Raw genomic sequence first — 19,056 nt, 5'->3', positions numbered from 1 at the left:
GCCTGTTGACCAGCTAGATCCACAATATGTGCTGGGCGGACCGGGCAGTTGCTGCGGCCAAAGGAAGGAAAGTAGAGACTTTGAGAAAGGACTGAAGTCTTCAGTAGCATCACTCGACCCTTCTGCACCCAACTGCTATGCAGTCAGTCTGGTCCCAAGGACTGGGAGTGGCAGAAATCACCGGCAGTCTATTGCGACTGTTGTTCAACTTCTTTGAAGAGTTCCTTAAGGGGGACTCAAAGGACTCGTGGTCTGTTTGGTTCAAGACCACAGGGAGTGTAAGGATGTGTTTCCCATGCTGTATAGTTTCTCCTATCATAAGGGCCACCTCATTGTAACAGCAAGGCTTTCTGGTCTCCTTTGGAAATAATATAGTCCATAATTACTGGCTGTAACCAGACAGCCTTAATCTGCTTCCTGGTAAATCTAACATTGGAGGTCGGAGGACCGTTTCACTCTAATTTTAGGATTAGCTGGTGTTGTTTTGGACTGGACTCCTGTAAGCAAGAATAACTCTGTAGGTTTAATACTATGGGCCGATCCACACAAGCATTTAATATGACATTCTCCAAATCACAGCCTTTCCCTCCCTCAATCTGGATTTTCTCATAGCAGGGCTCTGCAGAGTATCCCTGGTTTGAGAAAATCTGGATGTGGACAGCCAAGAAAATGGAGGCGCAGAAAGCTATAAGATATAGCATGGATTAACCCCAAGTGTAATATCTTAGTGGCTGTTATGTTCTTGTAAGCTAGTTCAACAAATGCTGAGTTATCCACCACCCCCAAGGATGGCTGTATTCCAGGTTTATAACATAGCAAGCATAATCATCCCCCATTGACTTGTACAGTTTTTATCTGGAAGCTGCACCTTAAGCTAGACTAAAATCCTTTACCCAGTACAGTGCTGCCTCTGGATGTGAATGGGATCCGTTCCGTTCCGGAGCCCCGTTCGCATTCTGAAGCGAACGCAACCCGCGTCTGTGCATGCATGGGTCGCGATTTGCTGCTTCCGCGCATGTGCGTGATGTCATTTTGAGTGTCTGCGTATGAACGAATGGCGAAACCAGGAAGTAATGCATTCCATTACTTCCGGGTCGCCGCAGAGCGCAGCCCGAAAACGCTCAACCCGAAGCTACTTCAACCTGAGGTATGACTGTAAAGGCTATTAAATGGTCCCCATAGAGTTCTGTTATAACCACCACCATCTTCCCTGAAAAGTGGCCACTCTGCTGGTTATACAGTCATACAGTTATAAACTGTACCTGGGCAGGAAGTTTATATCAAGAAGTCCTTTTTTTGCAGCTTCTAGGAATAGATGAGATGAATCGGTGTTGGTGTCCCCAGCACAGCAACAATGTGATAAGGGAGGAGAGACTTCTATATCCCAGGTTTCTGCACAAACATTTTGTAGTTCATATCCATAATCTGAAGAAGTCTAGATGGTGAGTCTGGAAAAATTCCACTGACAAATTTGAGAAGATGTTTAGAATCATTAAAGAGGGCAGCCAATTCACTCTCTGAATCATTAAAGTGGGTAGCCAACTCACTAATCGTAACCAGATTATGCCTGAATTGAGGTGGAATAATTGCTTTGCTAAATCTCTGTGAAAATAGCAGTTTGCTCTTTTCTTTTTCTTTTTTGGCTAACTTGTTCTCCAAGTAACCAAGATGTTCTACAAAGCATCATTCCTTAATGGATATGGAATGTGAGCTATTACATGAAGAACCATTTAACAGCTAAAATTAGTTTTTAAAAATCATACCAGGCTACTTGGAACCCATTCTTTGTTTGCTGTTTAATTAAATAACATTACAATTCTGCGTACACTTACTTGGGAGTAAGCCCCAGTGCACTCAATAAAACCTACTTCTGAGTATGATACATGGGATTGTACTTGTAAGTACTAAATTAATTCCTTTATTTGAATGCTTTACAGGCTATCCAAAACATTCCCATAAATTGTATTAAAGGTTAGAAATGCACAACCGGTATATTTAACCCCGTTCCATCGCGCACATCATTCTCATATTAGTACTATTATACATTGGAGGTATTATGTCAATCCTGCTAGTGTTTTGACCTCTTTACAATTCTTCTTCAAATATTCAATAAATTTACTCCAGTTATTTTGGTGTCTTTTATCTTCCTGGTCCCGGATCCTCCCTGACAGTTTGGCAAGCTCTGCATATTCTGTCAACTTCACCTGCCACTCCTGGATAGTTGGTATATCTTGTACTTTCCATCTTTGGGCCAGAAGGGTTCTTGCGGCAGCTGTAGCATACATGAACAAATTTTTATCTCCCATTTTAATTTCTGTTCCTATTAAACCTAACAGACACGCTTCCGGTCTTTTGGGGAAAGTATATCTAAATATTTTTTTGAGTTTGTTATAAATTGATTCCCAAAATTTTTTTACCTTATCGCAGGTCCACCACATATGGAAATAGTCCCCATCTGCCTTTTCAGAATCATAGAATCATAGAATCATAGAGTTGGAAGAGACCACAAGGGCCATCAAGTCCAACCCCCTGCCAAGCAGGAAACACCATCAGAGCACTCCTGACATATGGTTGTCAAGCCTCTGCTTAAAGACTTCCAAAGAAGGAGACTCCACCACACTCCTTGGCAGCAAATTCCACTGTTGAGCAGCTCTTACTGTCAGGAAGTTCTTCCTAATGTTTAGGTGGAATCTTCTTTCTTGTAGTTTAGAACCATTGCTCCATGTCCGCTTCTCTGGAGCAGCAGAAAACAACCTTTCTCCCTCCTCTATGTGACATCCTTTTATATATTTGAACATGGCTATCATATCACCCCTTAACCTCCTCTTCTCCAGGCTAAACATGCCCAGCTCCTTTAGCCGTTCTTCATAAGGCATCGTTTCCAGGCCTTTGACCATTTTGGTTGCCCTCCTCTGGACCCGTTCCAGTTTGTCAGTGTCCTTGAACTGTGGTGCCCAGAACTGGACACAGTACTCCAGGTGAGGTCTGACCAGAGCAGAATACAGTGGCATTATTACTTCCCTTGATCTAGATGCAATACTCCTATTTTTACATTTTCTTTCTTTTTTTCTATACATTTTAGCTAATTTTACTGGCGTCAAATGCCATCTATACATCATTTTTAGCAAGTTTTCCTTTAAAGCCATGCATCCTGTGAATCTCGAACCCTCATTCCATAATCTTTTCCACACATCCAATTCAGTGTTATGCCCAATATCAATTGCCCATTTTATCATTGATTCCTTTACTTCTTCGTCTTTTGTATACCATTCTAGCAATAAACTGTACATTCTTGATAAAAAAATTTCTTTACAATCTATTAACTCGATTTGGAATTTCGATTTTTTATCTTCGAACCAATTTCTCTTTTTATCTTCCTTTAGTAAGTCACTAATCTGATGGTATTTCAGCCACCCTGTTAACATCTTTTCATTTTGGTCATATGGTTTGAGCTTTATCCCTTGGTCTGTTTTCCTAGTAATAGCCTCATATGTTACTCTTCCCCCCTCCATGTTGGCACATGCACTTGTCAGTTTTCTGACTGTTTCTCTGTTTTGAGGCTCCTATGCATCAAACCATCTTTGAATTTTAGCACTTTAATGCCTACTAAAATACTGTTTAAAAGCAATTTGCACTGGTTTTGAATATTCAGCTGGAAGAAAACCTATTACAGAATAAAGAAGTGAAATATCTAATTATATATTCCATATATAACTTAGCTGTCTTGTGAAACAGATGGGGAAGTCTGCCGTTTCTTAAGTTTATAAAAACGCTGGTGGAGAGGAAAGAAATTGAATATTGTTTCCCAAAATAGTTGTGGAGTAATGTGTGTGTGTGTGTGTGTGTGTATATGATACTGTTTCTCTTTCACAGCCTTGTAAGTTGCAGATGCCACATGCCTTTCATGCTAGTTGACTTAAAAAAATATTTTTTTGTGGGTACATGCTGTATATTATACGATGTTTTTCTCGGGTCCACTGGTACAAAAGTCAAAATTCATTTTCTGAATGAGTTTTATATCCAGAAATGTAGAAGTGTGCCCCGAGCCAACGCTAAGTGACTTCATTTTTTGAATGTGACTATCTTCCAACAATTGCATGTGCTTATTTAATTACCTCAGCTGCGCTACCTTGGACTTCCACCAGATCTTCAAAGCAGAGCTGGGTCAACTCAGGCCAGCACTAGTTGGATGGGGCACCTCATAGGAGAAGCCAGGTATCGCAGCTGTAGTTACTCAGCAAATGACACTCTTTGAGAACCGTTGCACAGCTTCAGCGGCAGAATGCAAAACTACACGTGCTGCCTGCATCTCATATTTAAAATGGCTATTCACCCTTCATTCCACAAGCTTGTCCTTAAGACTGAGAGCAGTTGGCTTCTACTTACATTGCCATGATGTAACATGCACTGTTTATGAAAAATTGCCAGTCCAGCTGGCTTTCTGAAGGTGAACAGAACGCTGTGAAACAGAAGGGGAACAGCCTTTCTTCAGGGCTGTTCATAAGCACATTTGTTTGACAAGCCAATCTTAAGACCATCTATTGATCTGTTCCTATCAATCTGAAGTTGAGGTGGCTAGATCTAAATTCCAAAAGGGTTGCAGTACAGTGGTTGGATATACGGTATATACAATATACGACATCTTTATTGTCATTGTCCCATACAGAACAATGAAATTGAAAATCTACATAAAATATTCAAAACCCCCTAAAAACTCTGAAACCCCGTTTTAAAATACAATATACTATAGAGACTCCTTATGCTGCGTTTAGAACCAGAATTGCATTTGCGTAGAAACTGTTTCTCAGGAGGCTAGTCCTGGCCTTTATAACCCTATACCTCAGTTGCCAAGCGTAATGCATTCCAGAAGACCTTTCAACTTCCGAAACGTTAGACAACCGAGGTGCAATGCGTTGTTGGCAATATCAGTGGAGAAATGCGCCTCGGAAGCTGTTCAGCTTCCGAGGCATGTTAAAAAATGGAAGCATTCACTTCTGGGTTTTCGGCGTTTGGGTTCCAAATCATTCAGCTTCTGAGACGCTTGAAAACCGAGGTTCCACTGTATAATGTCATTGATTTTTTAAAATCAGTTTAAGAGGGTGGCATTCTCCTAAAAAATCCCATCAGCAGAAGTCCTGTCTAGGAACTTCCATTTGCATGATGTGGATTCCCCCCACCCCTGGCTCGTTCCCTGAAATTGAGTTGGGCGGGGGGTTGGAGGTACTTATTCCAATAACTCCCACAACAACACTATTTGGGTGTTAGAACAATAACATTATTTCTAAAAAGATCCTTCATTTTCAAGGAGCATAACATAATAGTTTTGTTCATGCAATATTGCAGAATTTATATCCGATTAAACATCAAGCAATTATGGAATGAAGGACTTCTGTTAGACTTTTTCTATGCACACACAAGTGTGTTAAGCAGTATCACTTACTTGAAGATTAATAGCCCAGAACTTTCCAGAAACAAGAGCTGGCAGTTATTGGGCAGAACTGTGATTTTCTGTAAGATGGTAAATAAATGTCTGTGCTCACGGTTGGGTAAATATTCATAGTTCACATAATAATAAAATATACAATACCAATTTTGTCATTTATAATGCTAGATAGTTAAAGTAAGGTATTTTTTTGCCTCCAATTTGTTATTTCATCCAATGCATTCAGGTTTAAGAGGTTCTGAGTGTATAGAGTTGAGTGTGTAGAATTATCACAATCTAAATGATTCTGATAAATTACAATCTAAATACAAAGTCAGATGGCGTCTTCACGAGAAAAAATAATGCAAAACCCATAAGGGCACACATCTAAGGGAGAAAATATTAAATGTCAATTTTGCAAAATAGACGTACAGTGTCGTTTAATACCAAAGCTCCATCTTGTTGGAATAAATGTGTATTATTGGTTTGAAGTAAGACTTCATGGATTTCTGCATCATAAATCTAGGAGCAAGGGCATGATATATTTACTGTATACATATATTGGCTACAGCAGATTTTGGCTTTCAACTGTGAAAACAGCAGTTTAATAAATTACATCTTTAAAACTATTTTCCATGATCATAATATCATATATACCCTGATTTGAAGCATATATGCTTCATATATGAAATGCTATTCATAATAATTAATGTGGTGTGGTGCATAAAACAAATAGCTTGTTGCAAATGGCATAAAATTCAAAATCACTGTTGAGATATATAATCAGCTCTTTTATAGGAGTGTTAAATTACAGTACTGTTCAAGAGGTGGTGGGGGCTTGCTTCTAGGCAAAGGCACTTCAAATGTTTTGCATGTGTTTGTATGGATGCGTAACTTACAGTTGGGGTTACAGTTCCCTGCTGAAGTGACTTTCTTGTAGGAATCTGGCAATACGCGACATTGGTGTTAGAGATGCATTTACAGGTCCAGGTGTCGTGCTCCACAGTCCCCAACCCTGGTAAATAAAAGACCCCTAAGACAGGTTTGATCAAAGGGACACTGGTGGTGCTGTGGGTTAAACCACAGAGCCTAGGGCTTGCTGATCAGAAGGTTGGCGGTTCGAATCCCTACGATGGGGTGAGCTCCCATTGCTCGGTCCCTGCTCCTGCCAAGCTTGCAGTTTGAAAGCACGTCAAAGTGCAAGTAGATAAATAGGTACCGTTCCGGCGGGAAGGTAAACAGCGTTTCCGTGCGCTGCTCTGGTTTGCCAGAAGTGGCTTAGTCGTGCTGGCCACATGACCCGGAAGCTGTACGCCAGCTCCCTTGGCCAATAAAGCGAGAAGAGCACCGCAACCCCAGAGTCATCCACAACTGGACCTAATGGTCAGGGGTCCCTTTATCTTTACCTTTTTAAGATGGCTTTGGATCAAAACAGGCCACAACTTTATTGAATACAGATGAAAGAGGTTTGGCTTGGGCATGGGGCAAGTGAAAATACTTCCGGCCCGCCAACCGGAAATGCCACGTTCCTAAGACTTACATCAAACAGGGTGACCCCCACAGGGACTGCTGTCTGGGGGTCCTGGCCCTGTGGACATGACCACCATCACCCCGGATCCCTTTAATGGGATACCCTAGTGTTTGGAGGGGCTGAGTCTAAATGCCACTTCATCATTACATTGTCCCTAATGCATTCATGATTGGGGTGTTGGAGAACACATGGTACGGTGAGATACATCTCTGTAATATTTGAACGGTCAGACATGAGCATGGTCTTATGAACTATTTGTATATGGAATGCAAGATGGGCAGCAGAGTAGTGAATTGAAGATTCCCAGGATGTACTTTTGTTTCCTCATTTTCCCTACTCACTTCTGCACTTTTCATTCTGAGATCTGGCCGCTGAATGTATGAAAAGAGCTCCAGTGAGAAGCGTTGTGTGAAATTTGACATCTAGTGACATGGAAGCTCTGTCGATGGTGTTATATGTGGTGCTGTTTTTCTAGAAAAAGAGGTGCTGGAACTCACCACGAATGCCTCCTTTGTTCTCATAGAATGGCATCGTCTTTCAAACGTGGCGACAGGAGTGGAACTTGGTGGGCAGAAGTTGGTTTGGGGTCAGCTTCCAGATGAATGTTTTTTGAATTCTCACTGAGAAAAATGAATAATAATAATAATAATAATAATAATAATAATAATAATAATTTATTTATACCCCGCCCATCTGGCTGAGTTTCCCCAGCCACTCTGGGCGGTCCTCAATCGAGTGTTAAAAACAATACAGCATTAAATATTAAAAACTTCCCTAAACAGGGCTGCCTTCAGATGTCTTTTAAAGATAAGATAGCTGCTTATTTCCTTGACATCTGATAGGAGGGTGTTCCACAGGGCGGGTGCAACTACCAAGAAGGCCCTCTGTCTGGTTCCCTGTAACCTCACTGCTGTAATTTTAAAATAAGGTGGGGTTTTTTGCACCCTTTTATATATAAAAAAGTGAATACCTCTGCTTCAGTACTAAGATTTAAGAAGCCTTGTGGGGTACACAACATTCCTTAAAAGGGAAGTGAGTGACTTGTCTGTTTTCATAATAGACAAAATATTGGGTTTTTGTTTTCTTCAGCCTCTGCTCACACAAAATGTTAAAAACAGGTTCTGGACTGAATATCTGTAGATACAACTAATAGGTTTAAACACTCTGATACATAGTACTTTACATGCATTGCTTGTTTGTTTGTTTGCTTGTTTGTTTGCTCCATCATTCCTAATGGGGTGGTATTGACCCTCAAGGCTGCATGGTAAAAACATTACATCTTCACTAAATTAAGGTGGGAGGCCCCTGAAATACCACATGGCAATTCAAACCTCATCAGAGTTGAGGACTACCTAGAACATGGAATTGTAGAAGATGGACACAAACACATTATAGATTTTTTTACAGTCCTATAGGAGCATATTTCATTGACGAAGGCTTGAGATATGCAGTAAATGTAATTATTATTATAGTCTTTATTTACGTGGACAGGCGGAGTCCCCCCAACCCCAGGCGATCCCCAAGTGGAATACAGTGGTTACATATGCTTCAGGTTACAGACTAACCCAGAAATAGTACCTCGGGTTAAGAACTTTGCTTCAGGATGAGAACAGAAATTGTGCTCCAGCGGCACAGCGACACCAGGAAGCCCCATTTAGCTAAAGTGGTGCTTCAGGTTAAGAACAGTTTCAGGGTAAGAACGGACCTCCAGAACGAATTAAGTCCTTAACCCGAGGTACCACTGTAATGACTCAAGACAACGTGCTATGGGATTAAAACTGGCCACAACTTTATTAAGTTTCAGATGTGGCTCAGGCATTGGGCATTTATCCTTCCCAGTCCCCAGCCGGGGATCTGGGAGATATCAGGATTATCCAGAATGTGTGGGGATTGGGCTGGCTCTGGAGAACATATGTTCAAGCAAGAGCCCCCCCCCCCCCGTTTCACCGTTGTTGCAGGGGAGAGCAATGACAAACTCTCGGCATATGGCCAATGCCTCCCCTCAAGACCCCTTTAACAGGGAACCCTGGGATCACCACCGCAAAGGGGGTTGTGGGTCACCGCTTCACCCCCCCCCATTTAGGAAGATAGACTAAAGGATTCTGCCCAAGGCCTGAAACCGCCAAAGTTGTGACGTTTTGCTACGGCAAAGGCTAACCTGCCAATGCAGGAGAATTCCTTTCCGGCCCTTCAACAGCGACCTTTATGTAGCAGCGCCTGCGTACCTGTGGAGAAGAGGTTAACCTGCAAAAGAGTCTTAACTGAGGGTGGGAGAAGCTCTGGAGCCAACTGACGCTTCGCAGGTAAGATTCACCTTCTGCTGTGTGGGCAGGGCAGTCCCTCCCCTTACTTGGCCGATCCCCTGGCAACGCCTCTCCAGGCGGGATTAGGTGACTGGCTGAGGTAGGCGGAGACCTCCAGGTATCCAGCCTGGAGGAGGATGAAGCCAGCCCGAACTACCAGGAGCCGCATTGGGATCTGGGGGGGGGGCTGCATGTGACCACGCAAAAGGTGCCCCCCCCATTTGATGTGGGGAGCAGTCATTAGAAGGAGCTACTAAATGAGAACAGTCTTTCACAAAACATGGCTCCAGATTTTTCAAGGGTTAGCTTGTGATTAAGTTGTTTGAATAGAAGTTGAAAATACCATATATATACTTGTAAGTTTGTTGGTAATGTCGTATGAGATCAGTTTATTACAAATTGCTTCTACCAGTTGCCTTAAAATGCCAATTATAGTGAAAAAGCTCTGTGATCTCAGATCTCTTGAGAACAAACCCTATAGGAAGAGGAAACTGATGTAGTTTTTCCACTGAAATAAATATGAGACTTAATTTCTTGCTTGTTTGAAGTACTGTACCTTGATTTTTAAGAGATCTACATATAGGGAGAAAAAACAAATTTGTGAATATTTACAGAATATTTCAAGTTCGTTCTTTATATTTCGTTAATGTTTATAATTTCATTTCGTCCTTCATATTCCTTTTATGCCCATAAAATAATAATACACCCCTTGCTTGCCAAAATGACCTCAAAACAGTCTGTGAGTACAAAAATTGACGATGAAGCATTCACTTATGAAGTTTTGGAAAGACTTGAAAAACACTGAGTTGAACTGTCTAATCAACGTATGAACATTGTATTCCATGTAACTGCTAAGCAGAATTTATTGCTTCAGCATATTGAGATTGATTAGTAGCCTTCTTCTGCACCCTGCATGAAGAAATTAGATAGGCGCTGAGCAAGTTAAAAATAATTTATTTGGTGTGTCTTAATTATTCTTTCACAAGGATATAGTGCAGTGATTGTGGTGGAAAGGCTCACAATCACATCCTGTGCTTCAATCTTCCCATCTGATCAAAATCACCTTCAGTGTCCATAGCATAATTGCCTGTTTCATTTGTATATATTCAGCTATAGATGATGCAGGAGGGTCACCCACCTGCAATTTCTCCAGTTCATCACAGGCTGACAGGTGATTCCACAGGGTAGCCAGACTGGACTGTTATAGTAAAAAGCAACAGTGAGTCTTGTGGCAGTTTTAACAGATTTATTGTGTTATAAGCTTTCATTATCCAGAACCCAGTTTTGTGCATCTGGTTAAGTAGGATCTAGTTTTTCAACCCTTGTAAGGTAAAGGTAAAGGGACCCCTGACCATTAGGTCCAGTCGTGACCGACTCTGGGGTTGCAGCGCTCATCTTGCTTTATTGGCTGAGGGAGCCAGCGTACAGCTTCCGGGTCATGTGGCCAGCAGGACTAAGCCGTTTCTGGCAAACCAGAGCAGCGCACGGAAACACCATTTACCTTCCCACCAGAGCGGTACCTATTTATCTACTTGCACTTTGATGTGCTTTCGAACTGCTAGGTTGACAGGAGCAGGGACCGAGCAACGGGAGCTCACCCCGTCACAGGGATTCGAACCACCGACCTTCTGATCAGCAAGCCCTAGGCTCTGTGGTTTAAGCCTTGTACTCGCTAATAAATCTCTTGGCTTTTAAAGATGCCACAAGGTTCTTTCAGCTTTTTCATTTTCCTAGGGGTCGTCACGTTCTCCTCTGCAATGCATGTATTTTTTTAAACATAGAAAATGCACGTCTAGATTAACAGTATTGCTTTCTGAAACTTCAAAAATGGCGCTCATGGTAATTGTATCTTGCAAATCCTCCCTAAGTGAATCCTGTGTTGTCATTACATTGAATTCTGTTACCTCAGACTGGAACACACCCAGATGCACATCTCAGGAGTAAAGAAGAAGAAAAGCAGTATATAAATCTGTCATGCTTTCTGCAGGCTAGAATGCTATATATGGAATAATAATTGTTTCTCAATGTTATTTTGCAGGGTGAAGCCAAGTTCTTAACTATGAAGTTTAGCTTACATCATATTTAATTATTTCCGTGTAGCCTCCAGTACTTGGGAATGATACACAGGATGCGGTAGTAATTATTATCTCAATGTGATATATGGTTCAAATGTGCTACACTCTTTTTTTGGTATATAACTTATCAGGGGCTTGCATAGATTCGAGATGAGCTCTGGGATTCTGTATGCTGGGTTTCTTCCAGTCTCTCAACATGGTTTTGTTAACACAAATTTTCAATGGCACCCCTGAGTAATTGCTGGCAAGAAAGTATACAGCCAAGCCTACTTAAAAATAAACTGTTTAAGAAATAGTCCTGTGAAAAGAATAACATATTCTGCAAATGAGCTTTAACTTACATTAAATTAAAGTTAAGCTTTCTTGAAAAGAATGAATGATTTCAAAGGAGTTAGCTGTAAAAAGAAAGAATTGACACAGAATAAAAGCTCAGTGTAGAAAAGCACTAAACCTTCTAGATCTAGAGTCTAAAGAAAAGTATAGCATGCATAGTTTAAATGGGGCATATTGTGAGCATCGAAAGCAGCTTTAGTCATATATCTCTAACTTGCTTCTCTTTTGCATAATTTTTTAAATTAATTTTTCATTAATAACAATCCAATATAGACCATATTAATACAATACCAAATCATAATTCAATTAAAAAAGCCATTCGTCAAATCCCAAATTAAACATTTTGGTTGACTTCCCATGTTCTGATTTTAGGAGATTTTTGGGAGGTGTTGATTACTTTTTCCTGCTCCAATTTAATTATTTAATCCAAATAATACAGTTCTGATGTTGATCCTTTATTTTAACTGCCACTGATGTGTTGACTTTTATTCGTATTTAACTGTTCCATATTCTTTAATTTGCACAAGGAGTTTATATCTGGTAACTTTCTGTGTGGAATGCTTTTTTTTTTTTTTTTTTAAAAAATCAACCTTCCTTTTTGTTGCAATCAATCATTTTCGGCATCCCCCCCCCCCCCAAGGACTCAATTTTACTGGGTACCTTTCGACATTTTGCTTTTCTCAAAACTGAAAGTGCTCTATCGACGTGGTTCTCAATATGCAAGCTGTTTCAGTGGTTCGTCTGTGCTGAAGGTGTCAGTGAGATTCCTTGACTCCTGGGTTAAAATATCCTAGTGTCCTTCCAGATTCCCCAGCAAACCATTAATTCTAACATAGTCTTCATTGTATCATTGACTTCAATGCAAGAATGATAACAATATTTTGAACAAAGCAATTTCAAGTGGATCATATCTTCTTCAGAAGCCTTTTTCGACTGTTCCCTATCTCCCATTTTGCCTTCGCCTTTCCTGATTTTGACTTTGCTTCTTCTAAGGTTTGTTTCCAAGCCCTCATATTGAAACTGGTTTGTAAATGGATCCAATGTGTGTAGCATTGTTGTCACAAACGTCACGTGGTGGCTGTTTGAGGCAGGGGTTATAATGTGAAGAGTGGGTCTCTCGGTGGATTTCTCCCACTGCAGGGAGAATTTCTGTGCCCTCATCTGCTGTTGCAAAGACTGTTTTGTGGCATTAAGAATCTCCATGAGATGAATCAGTCCACGCACTCAGCTGGTTTACACATTTAGCCATCAAACTGAGCAACTGTACGCGGAAGGCCTTTCAAGTAACAGCATGTGTTCTTTGTATCGCACAGTGAACTTGTTCAGCACGGACTTGGGATGGATCCGCTTCTCTGGAAACTTGTGTTGTGCAACTAGCTGAAAAATCCCACAGTACTTTTAAGGAGGGAGTTAACATGGATGAGAGACAGGACGTTTTCTTCATCCAACAAATTTAGATCAGCCATCAGCAGGTGGACAGAGAACTTTAAGAAAAATATGTTGTGCAGATCCAGCACAGCAAGTATGTCAGGAAGTACAGTTAATCAAAGACAGAGTTTACTGGCTACCATTTGGGTATCATTTCTCTATCTGTCCAAAAATGAAGATAGTTGATGACAGAGGGCTGTACTCAGAACAGAATGATTGACTCTTTTATTTATCTAATCGTAGCTGGCGGGGTCTTGACTATTTCATCGGTGTGTTTGGTTTTTCTGCATGCTATTTGTCTTGTGGGTGTTCTGTTTGATCATGATCTCATGATACATAGACAACTGTTTTGATAACCGCTACCAACTTTGTGGGCAGAGACAGAAAGGTAAAAGCAGGGACAAAAAATGGATTAGCAAATGTGTCACAAAACTTCATAGATCTTTTTTAAAGAGAGTACAGTGGTGCCTCGCAAGACGAAAAGAATCCGTTCCGCGATTCTCTTCGTCTAGCGGTTTTTTCGTCTTGCGAAGCAAGCCCATTGACGGATTAGCGCTATTAGCAGCTTAGCGGCTTTTAGCGGCTTATCAGCTTAGCGGATAAGCGGCTTAGCAGCTTAGAAAAAGGGGGGGGGGAGGGGGGGGAAACCGCAGGAACTCGCAAGACATTTTCATCTTGCGAAGCAAGCCCATAGGGAAATTCGTTTTGCGAAGCGCCTCCAAAACGGAAAACCCTTTCGTCTAGTGGGTTTTTCGTCTTGCGAGGCATTCATCTTGCGGGGCACCACTGTACAGTCGTACCTTGGTCGTCGAACAGAATCCATTCTGGAAGTCCGTTCGACTTCTAAAAACGTTCTACAAGCAAGGCACAGCTTCCGATTGGCTGCAGGAGCTTCCTGCACGCAATTGGAAGCTGTGTAAGCCGTGTTGGACGTTCTGCTTCCAAAGAAATTTCGCAAACTGAAACACTCACTTCTGGGTTTCCGGCGTTCGGGAGCCAAAACGTTCGACCCCCAAGGTGTTTGTCTTCCAAGGTACAACTGTATGTGTAGAGTCCACACAGGACTCTAAGATTGGGCTATGTTATCTCAGTTACAATTAACACGTCATATAATTTCTAACACCCCAGAATTCACTAGTTGTGGTTGAATTGAAAAACTGTAATTTGAGATGTGCTCCCTTTTCTCTTATATATGTTAGAAAATCTGTATGCATATGCTTATATAATGGCAGCAAAATAGCTTACTTCTTTTTGAAAGATAGAGAGTAATGTAGCTGTCTCACACACATAGAGGGGGTCCGCAAAGGGATGCAATGCCCACATGGAAGCCATTTAAAACACTTCCACTGCATAACTACTCCAACTAGCTGCTGTACACCTGGGCTAGGGTGGAAATGAAATTCAGGTCAGGATTTTGATTTTGATGCAAGATTGGACCCAGTACCTGTCATTCCAGAGTTTGGAAGTCTATACACATTTGGTGCAAGCTGCCATCTCGGCGCATGCTGTGATTTAAGGCCCATCAAGTGGTGGTCAACAAATGGCCTGTCCTATATAAACACACACAGTCTCTCTCTTATCTCCAATGACAACTCATTAGATGGTGTAACTCATGAGAAAATACTTCAAAGTATGATTCTGTAAACCTGTTTCTTATCTTCATTGATATATTGCCAGATGTTGTGTTTCACTAAAGCAATAAAAAGTTACTTTTCTTTGTCCGTTAATGAGATTCTTGTAAAAACACAGAGGCATGCTCCTGATATAAAATGAGCAGTCTCCTTTTATGTTTGTTGCTGTTTATCTTTTTTTTAAAGTACTCAGTGCTTTACAATTACATCATTCTCCCTCTCAATGACTCCACGAGGTAGCTTAGGCCTAACATACAGTGATTTGTACAAGGCCACCCAGTAAGCTTAACGATTGAGCAGTGGCTTGGATGTGACAATCCCATCCCTTCCTTATCTATTCAGAAGTTCTTCTATTGAGTTCAGTGGAACTTACTCCCAGGCAAGTATCTATGGGATCACAGATACTGAATCTGTATGTGATCAGTATGCTGATGACACTCAACTCTACTTCTTGGTAATACCTGAATCAGGAGAGGCAGTGTAAGTCTTGGACCACTGCCTGTGGTTGGTGATGGGCTGGAGGAGGGCCAATAAACTGAAGCTGAATCTTGGTGAGACAGAAGCCCTGTGGGTGAATAGTTCCCAACTTCAGGAAACTGGAAGGTTAGATATGTAGCTTAGAAGTACTCTTAGATCTGATACTGTCGCTGGAGACACAGGTATCCTAAGTCCTTTTTTCTAGCTTTGACTGCTATGTCAGCTACAGACATACCTGGACAAGGTTAGCTGAATCACAGTGGTGATCTCTAGCCTACTGCAGTACACTCTGTGTGGGGCTGCTCTTGAGATTGGTTTGGAGATTGCAACTAGCACAAGATGCTGTGGAATGATGTTTGCCTGGACAGGCATATCAGCATATTGTACTAGTGCTGAAAGCTCTGCCTGGCTGCCAGTACACTACCAAAAGAAGATTAAGGTATTACTTTTAGTGTACAAAGCCAAGGAAAAAGTTACATTGCTGCTGCCATGAGTGCTGGAAGGAAGACCGCTCCCTGCTCTCATATCTCCTATCAGTCTCATCTTTTCCAAGCTAAACATACCCAGCTCCTCAGCTGTTCCTCATAACGCTTGGTTTCCAGACCCTCGGTCATCTTGGTTACCCTCCTCTGCACAAGTTCCAGCTTGTCAATATCCTTAGTCAATTGTGGTGCCCAGAACTGGACACAATATTCTAGGTGTGGTCTGACCAAGGCAGGTACTGTTACTTCTGCGTAACACTGTTGACTCATGTTACTGCTACGTTTACTGCTGCATCACAATGTTGACTCATGCTAAGCTTGTGGTCTACCAAGAACCATAGGTCCTTTTCAATTGTACTACTGGCAAGCAAGGTGTCCCCATCTCCAATCTGTTAATGTAATCTTGAATCCAGATTCTGTCTTCACTAGTATTGGCTAACCCTCCCAGTTTGGTGTCATCTGAAAATTTGATGAGCATCCCCTCAATTTCTTCGTCCAAGTTGTTTATAAATACATTGGACAACAACAGGCCAAAGACAGAAGCTTGTGGCACTCCACTTGCCACTTCCAGGATGACGAAGAACCATTAATGAGCATTCTTTGGGTTCGGTCACTTCAGCCATCTGGCCAAGCCCTCCTCATTGTCCCTGATTCATTGAATTTCTATACAGACTAAAGCAGCTTAATGTCACCGGTACTTTGAAACACTGTTCACTCCGAAATCAGGCAGGCACCCACAATTCTGATCTTTTGCTGCTTGCTGAAATCATTTCTGTTTCTCCACTTTTTTTTTTACAGAAATTAATTCAATTGAATGTAGGTAATTCTGTATTTTATAATATTGCAATTTTATGATGTTTCAATTGTACATTGCCATATATCTATAAATAATATAAATAAACTCTGCCTGCTCCACACCCGTCAGCATCTGCTCCCTGAAGTGGTTGCCTCATCCTACCCAATGATAGGACTGGCCTAGATTTGGATTCCCAGCATGTGTACTTGCAGCAGAAAAAGTTTGCACTGTTTCCCCAAGACAGAGATGATTTCCATGTAGAAGGAATAATAATACTTGAAGCAGCCTTAGGTGTGTTTTTTCTGGCCAGAAGTATTTTATTAATAACTGTCCTTCATTTTAATAAACAAAGACATAAATGATAATGTGGAATGTTGTAAGACGAGTGTATAGATTGTGCTGAACATATTTAAACGACCACTTGGGCCCTCCAAAGCAAGTTTTGAGAAATCTAAATATTTCACTGTGCATCTGCTACTGGCTCATAGCCACCCACCCACATTAAGTCAAAGTAAATGACATTTATTTTAGCGTTTGGAAAGAAAGAGTCTAATGGAACAGGACCTGGCACCTAAGTTGCCTATATCTGTACTGCTGGACCTGCCTCCAAAATATCATGGTTTGGAATTCTTGTACTGATGTAACTTACGTGTCATCATCACAAGCATTTTCTGGCTCAGGAAGTCTTAAAGCATTAAGGGTCTATTTGAAATTTATTCTGTATATGTGGCATGGTGGAGCCTCGTTAAATAACACACCGTATCTGTTGCTTTTTTGTTTCCCACTGCAGATGGGCTTTTTGCAGCTGAATGACGACTTCATATTTATTGAACCACTCAATCACACTTTGGCTGTGACAGGTCATGCGCATCGCGTCTACAGGCGTAAAAGGTCCATACCTGAGAAAGCCACTGAAAAGCCTGCTTCTCATAGTCAGTACTGTGGTGTTATTACTGGTAATGTAATCCCTGTTAACCTATTTAATGCAGTAGGCACTTATTGTAAGAAACAAATAACTTTTTCTTAATCTCTAGTCACTATTCTGGTTAAAGGTAAAGGTAAAGGACCCCTGACAGTTAAGTCCAGTCATGAATGACTCTGGGGTTGCGGCGCTCATCTCGCTTTACTGGCCGAGGGAGCTGCCGTTTTTCCGCTTCCACAGACAGTTTTTTCCGGGTCATGTGGCCATCATGACTAAGCTGCTTCTGGCAAAACCAGAGCAGTGCATGGAAACGCCATTTACCGTATTTTTCGCCCCATAGGGTGCACCGGCCCATAGGGCGCACCTAGTTTTTTTTGGGGGGGGGGAATAAAGAAAAAAAAATATTTTTCCCCCAGGTGTGGGGCTGGGGCAGGGGAAGCCCGAGCTTCCCCGACCCCAGCCCCCAGCCCCCAGAACAGGCTGCTATCCACAAGCTGTGGGAGAGCTGCGCGAAGCCCGAAGCCTGGGGCGTGCTGAGCTCAGCGTGCCCCAAGCTTCTGGGTGCAGGCAAGCTCTCCGCTAGCCGTGGGAGAGCTGCACGACTTCGCTCAGCTCTCCCACGGCTAGCAGATAGCTTCCTGAAGCCTGGAGAGCAAGAGGGGTCGGTGCACACCAACCCCCCTTGCTCTCCAGGCTTCAGCGAAAGCCTGCATTCGCCCCATAGGACGCACACACATTTTCCCTTCATTTTTGGAGGGGAAAAAGTGTGTCCTCTAGGGCGAAAAATACGGTACTTTCCCACCAGAGCAATACCTATTTATCTACTTTCACTGGCGTGCTTTCCAACTGCTAGGTTGGCAGGAGCTGGGACAGAGCAATGGGAGCTCACCCCGTCACAGGGATTCGAACCGCCGACCTTCCAATTGGCAAGCTCTAGGCTCAGTGCTTTAGACCACAGTGCCACCCGCGTCCCTACTACTCTGGTTACCTGAGTACTATTACTTTAAATGACAATCAGCCCTATTCCATAGTTGTTGAGTTGTAGAAAGTGCCATTGATTTCAGTAGTCTATAATTTGGTTTGTCCCATTAAACACAATATTGGAGTTACACTGAAATTAGTGAGACTTGCTTCCAAGTACACGGAGCCTCAGTCTCTGTTTAAAATCAGTGAACAGAAACTCCTTTACTTGGAAATAAATTTAACTGAAGACAGTTTCCAAGTAAATGTGTTTAGAATTGATGTGCCAGGATTCTAACAGGACAAGTCGCAAATCAACCTGCCAACTCACTTTTTGGATAGGATCACACTCTCTTCTGCAATGAAAGCTGATTCCCTTTTTGTCCTTGTTCTGATCTGCCTCTTCTTCATTGTGGTTCTCAAATGTCGTGGTTATGGTAAACTGCTCAAGAGCCAAGCTCACCGCGTCAAAATACAGTTCTTGCAAAGCCACTTCAGGGTTTTTAGTTTGTTTCCAGGTTAATTAAGCTTACTTTGTTAATTCCTTTAGGGCTTGCTCACATTTGAGCATTATCTAGCCGTTAATTCACTTCCTCATCCCCCTTTGAATTAGACTGGATTAAACATCTGCATATATTTGTATTTGCATATGAGGAGGAACTTCAGTGTTTCCCAGTAGGCACTCCATTTTGTGTT

General features: G+C 41.9%; 1 protein-coding gene across 2 annotated transcripts in view; it reads left to right on the top strand.

The window, feature by feature from the left end:
• Nucleotides 1-19,056, top strand: part of ADAMTS19 (ADAM metallopeptidase with thrombospondin type 1 motif 19) — a 126,960-nt gene that overhangs the window by 11,812 nt on the left and 96,092 nt on the right. The window contains exon 3 of one of the 2 annotated variants that reach the window (XM_081880345.1): nt 17,269-17,410. In XM_081880345.1, coding sequence (XP_081736471.1) covers nt 17,269-17,410 — 142 coding nt within the window. Of the gene's footprint in view, nt 1-17,268; nt 17,435-19,056 lie in introns of both variants that reach the window. The other variant, XM_081880344.1, reaches the window with a different exon arrangement.

This window comes from Podarcis erhardii (genome assembly GCF_964252035.2).
Source record: "Podarcis erhardii genome assembly, chromosome: 11".
Classification (NCBI taxonomy): Eukaryota; Metazoa; Chordata; class Lepidosauria; order Squamata; family Lacertidae; genus Podarcis; species Podarcis erhardii.
Note: the sequence above shows the minus strand (reverse complement) of the source record. Positions and strands in the feature narration are given on the sequence as shown.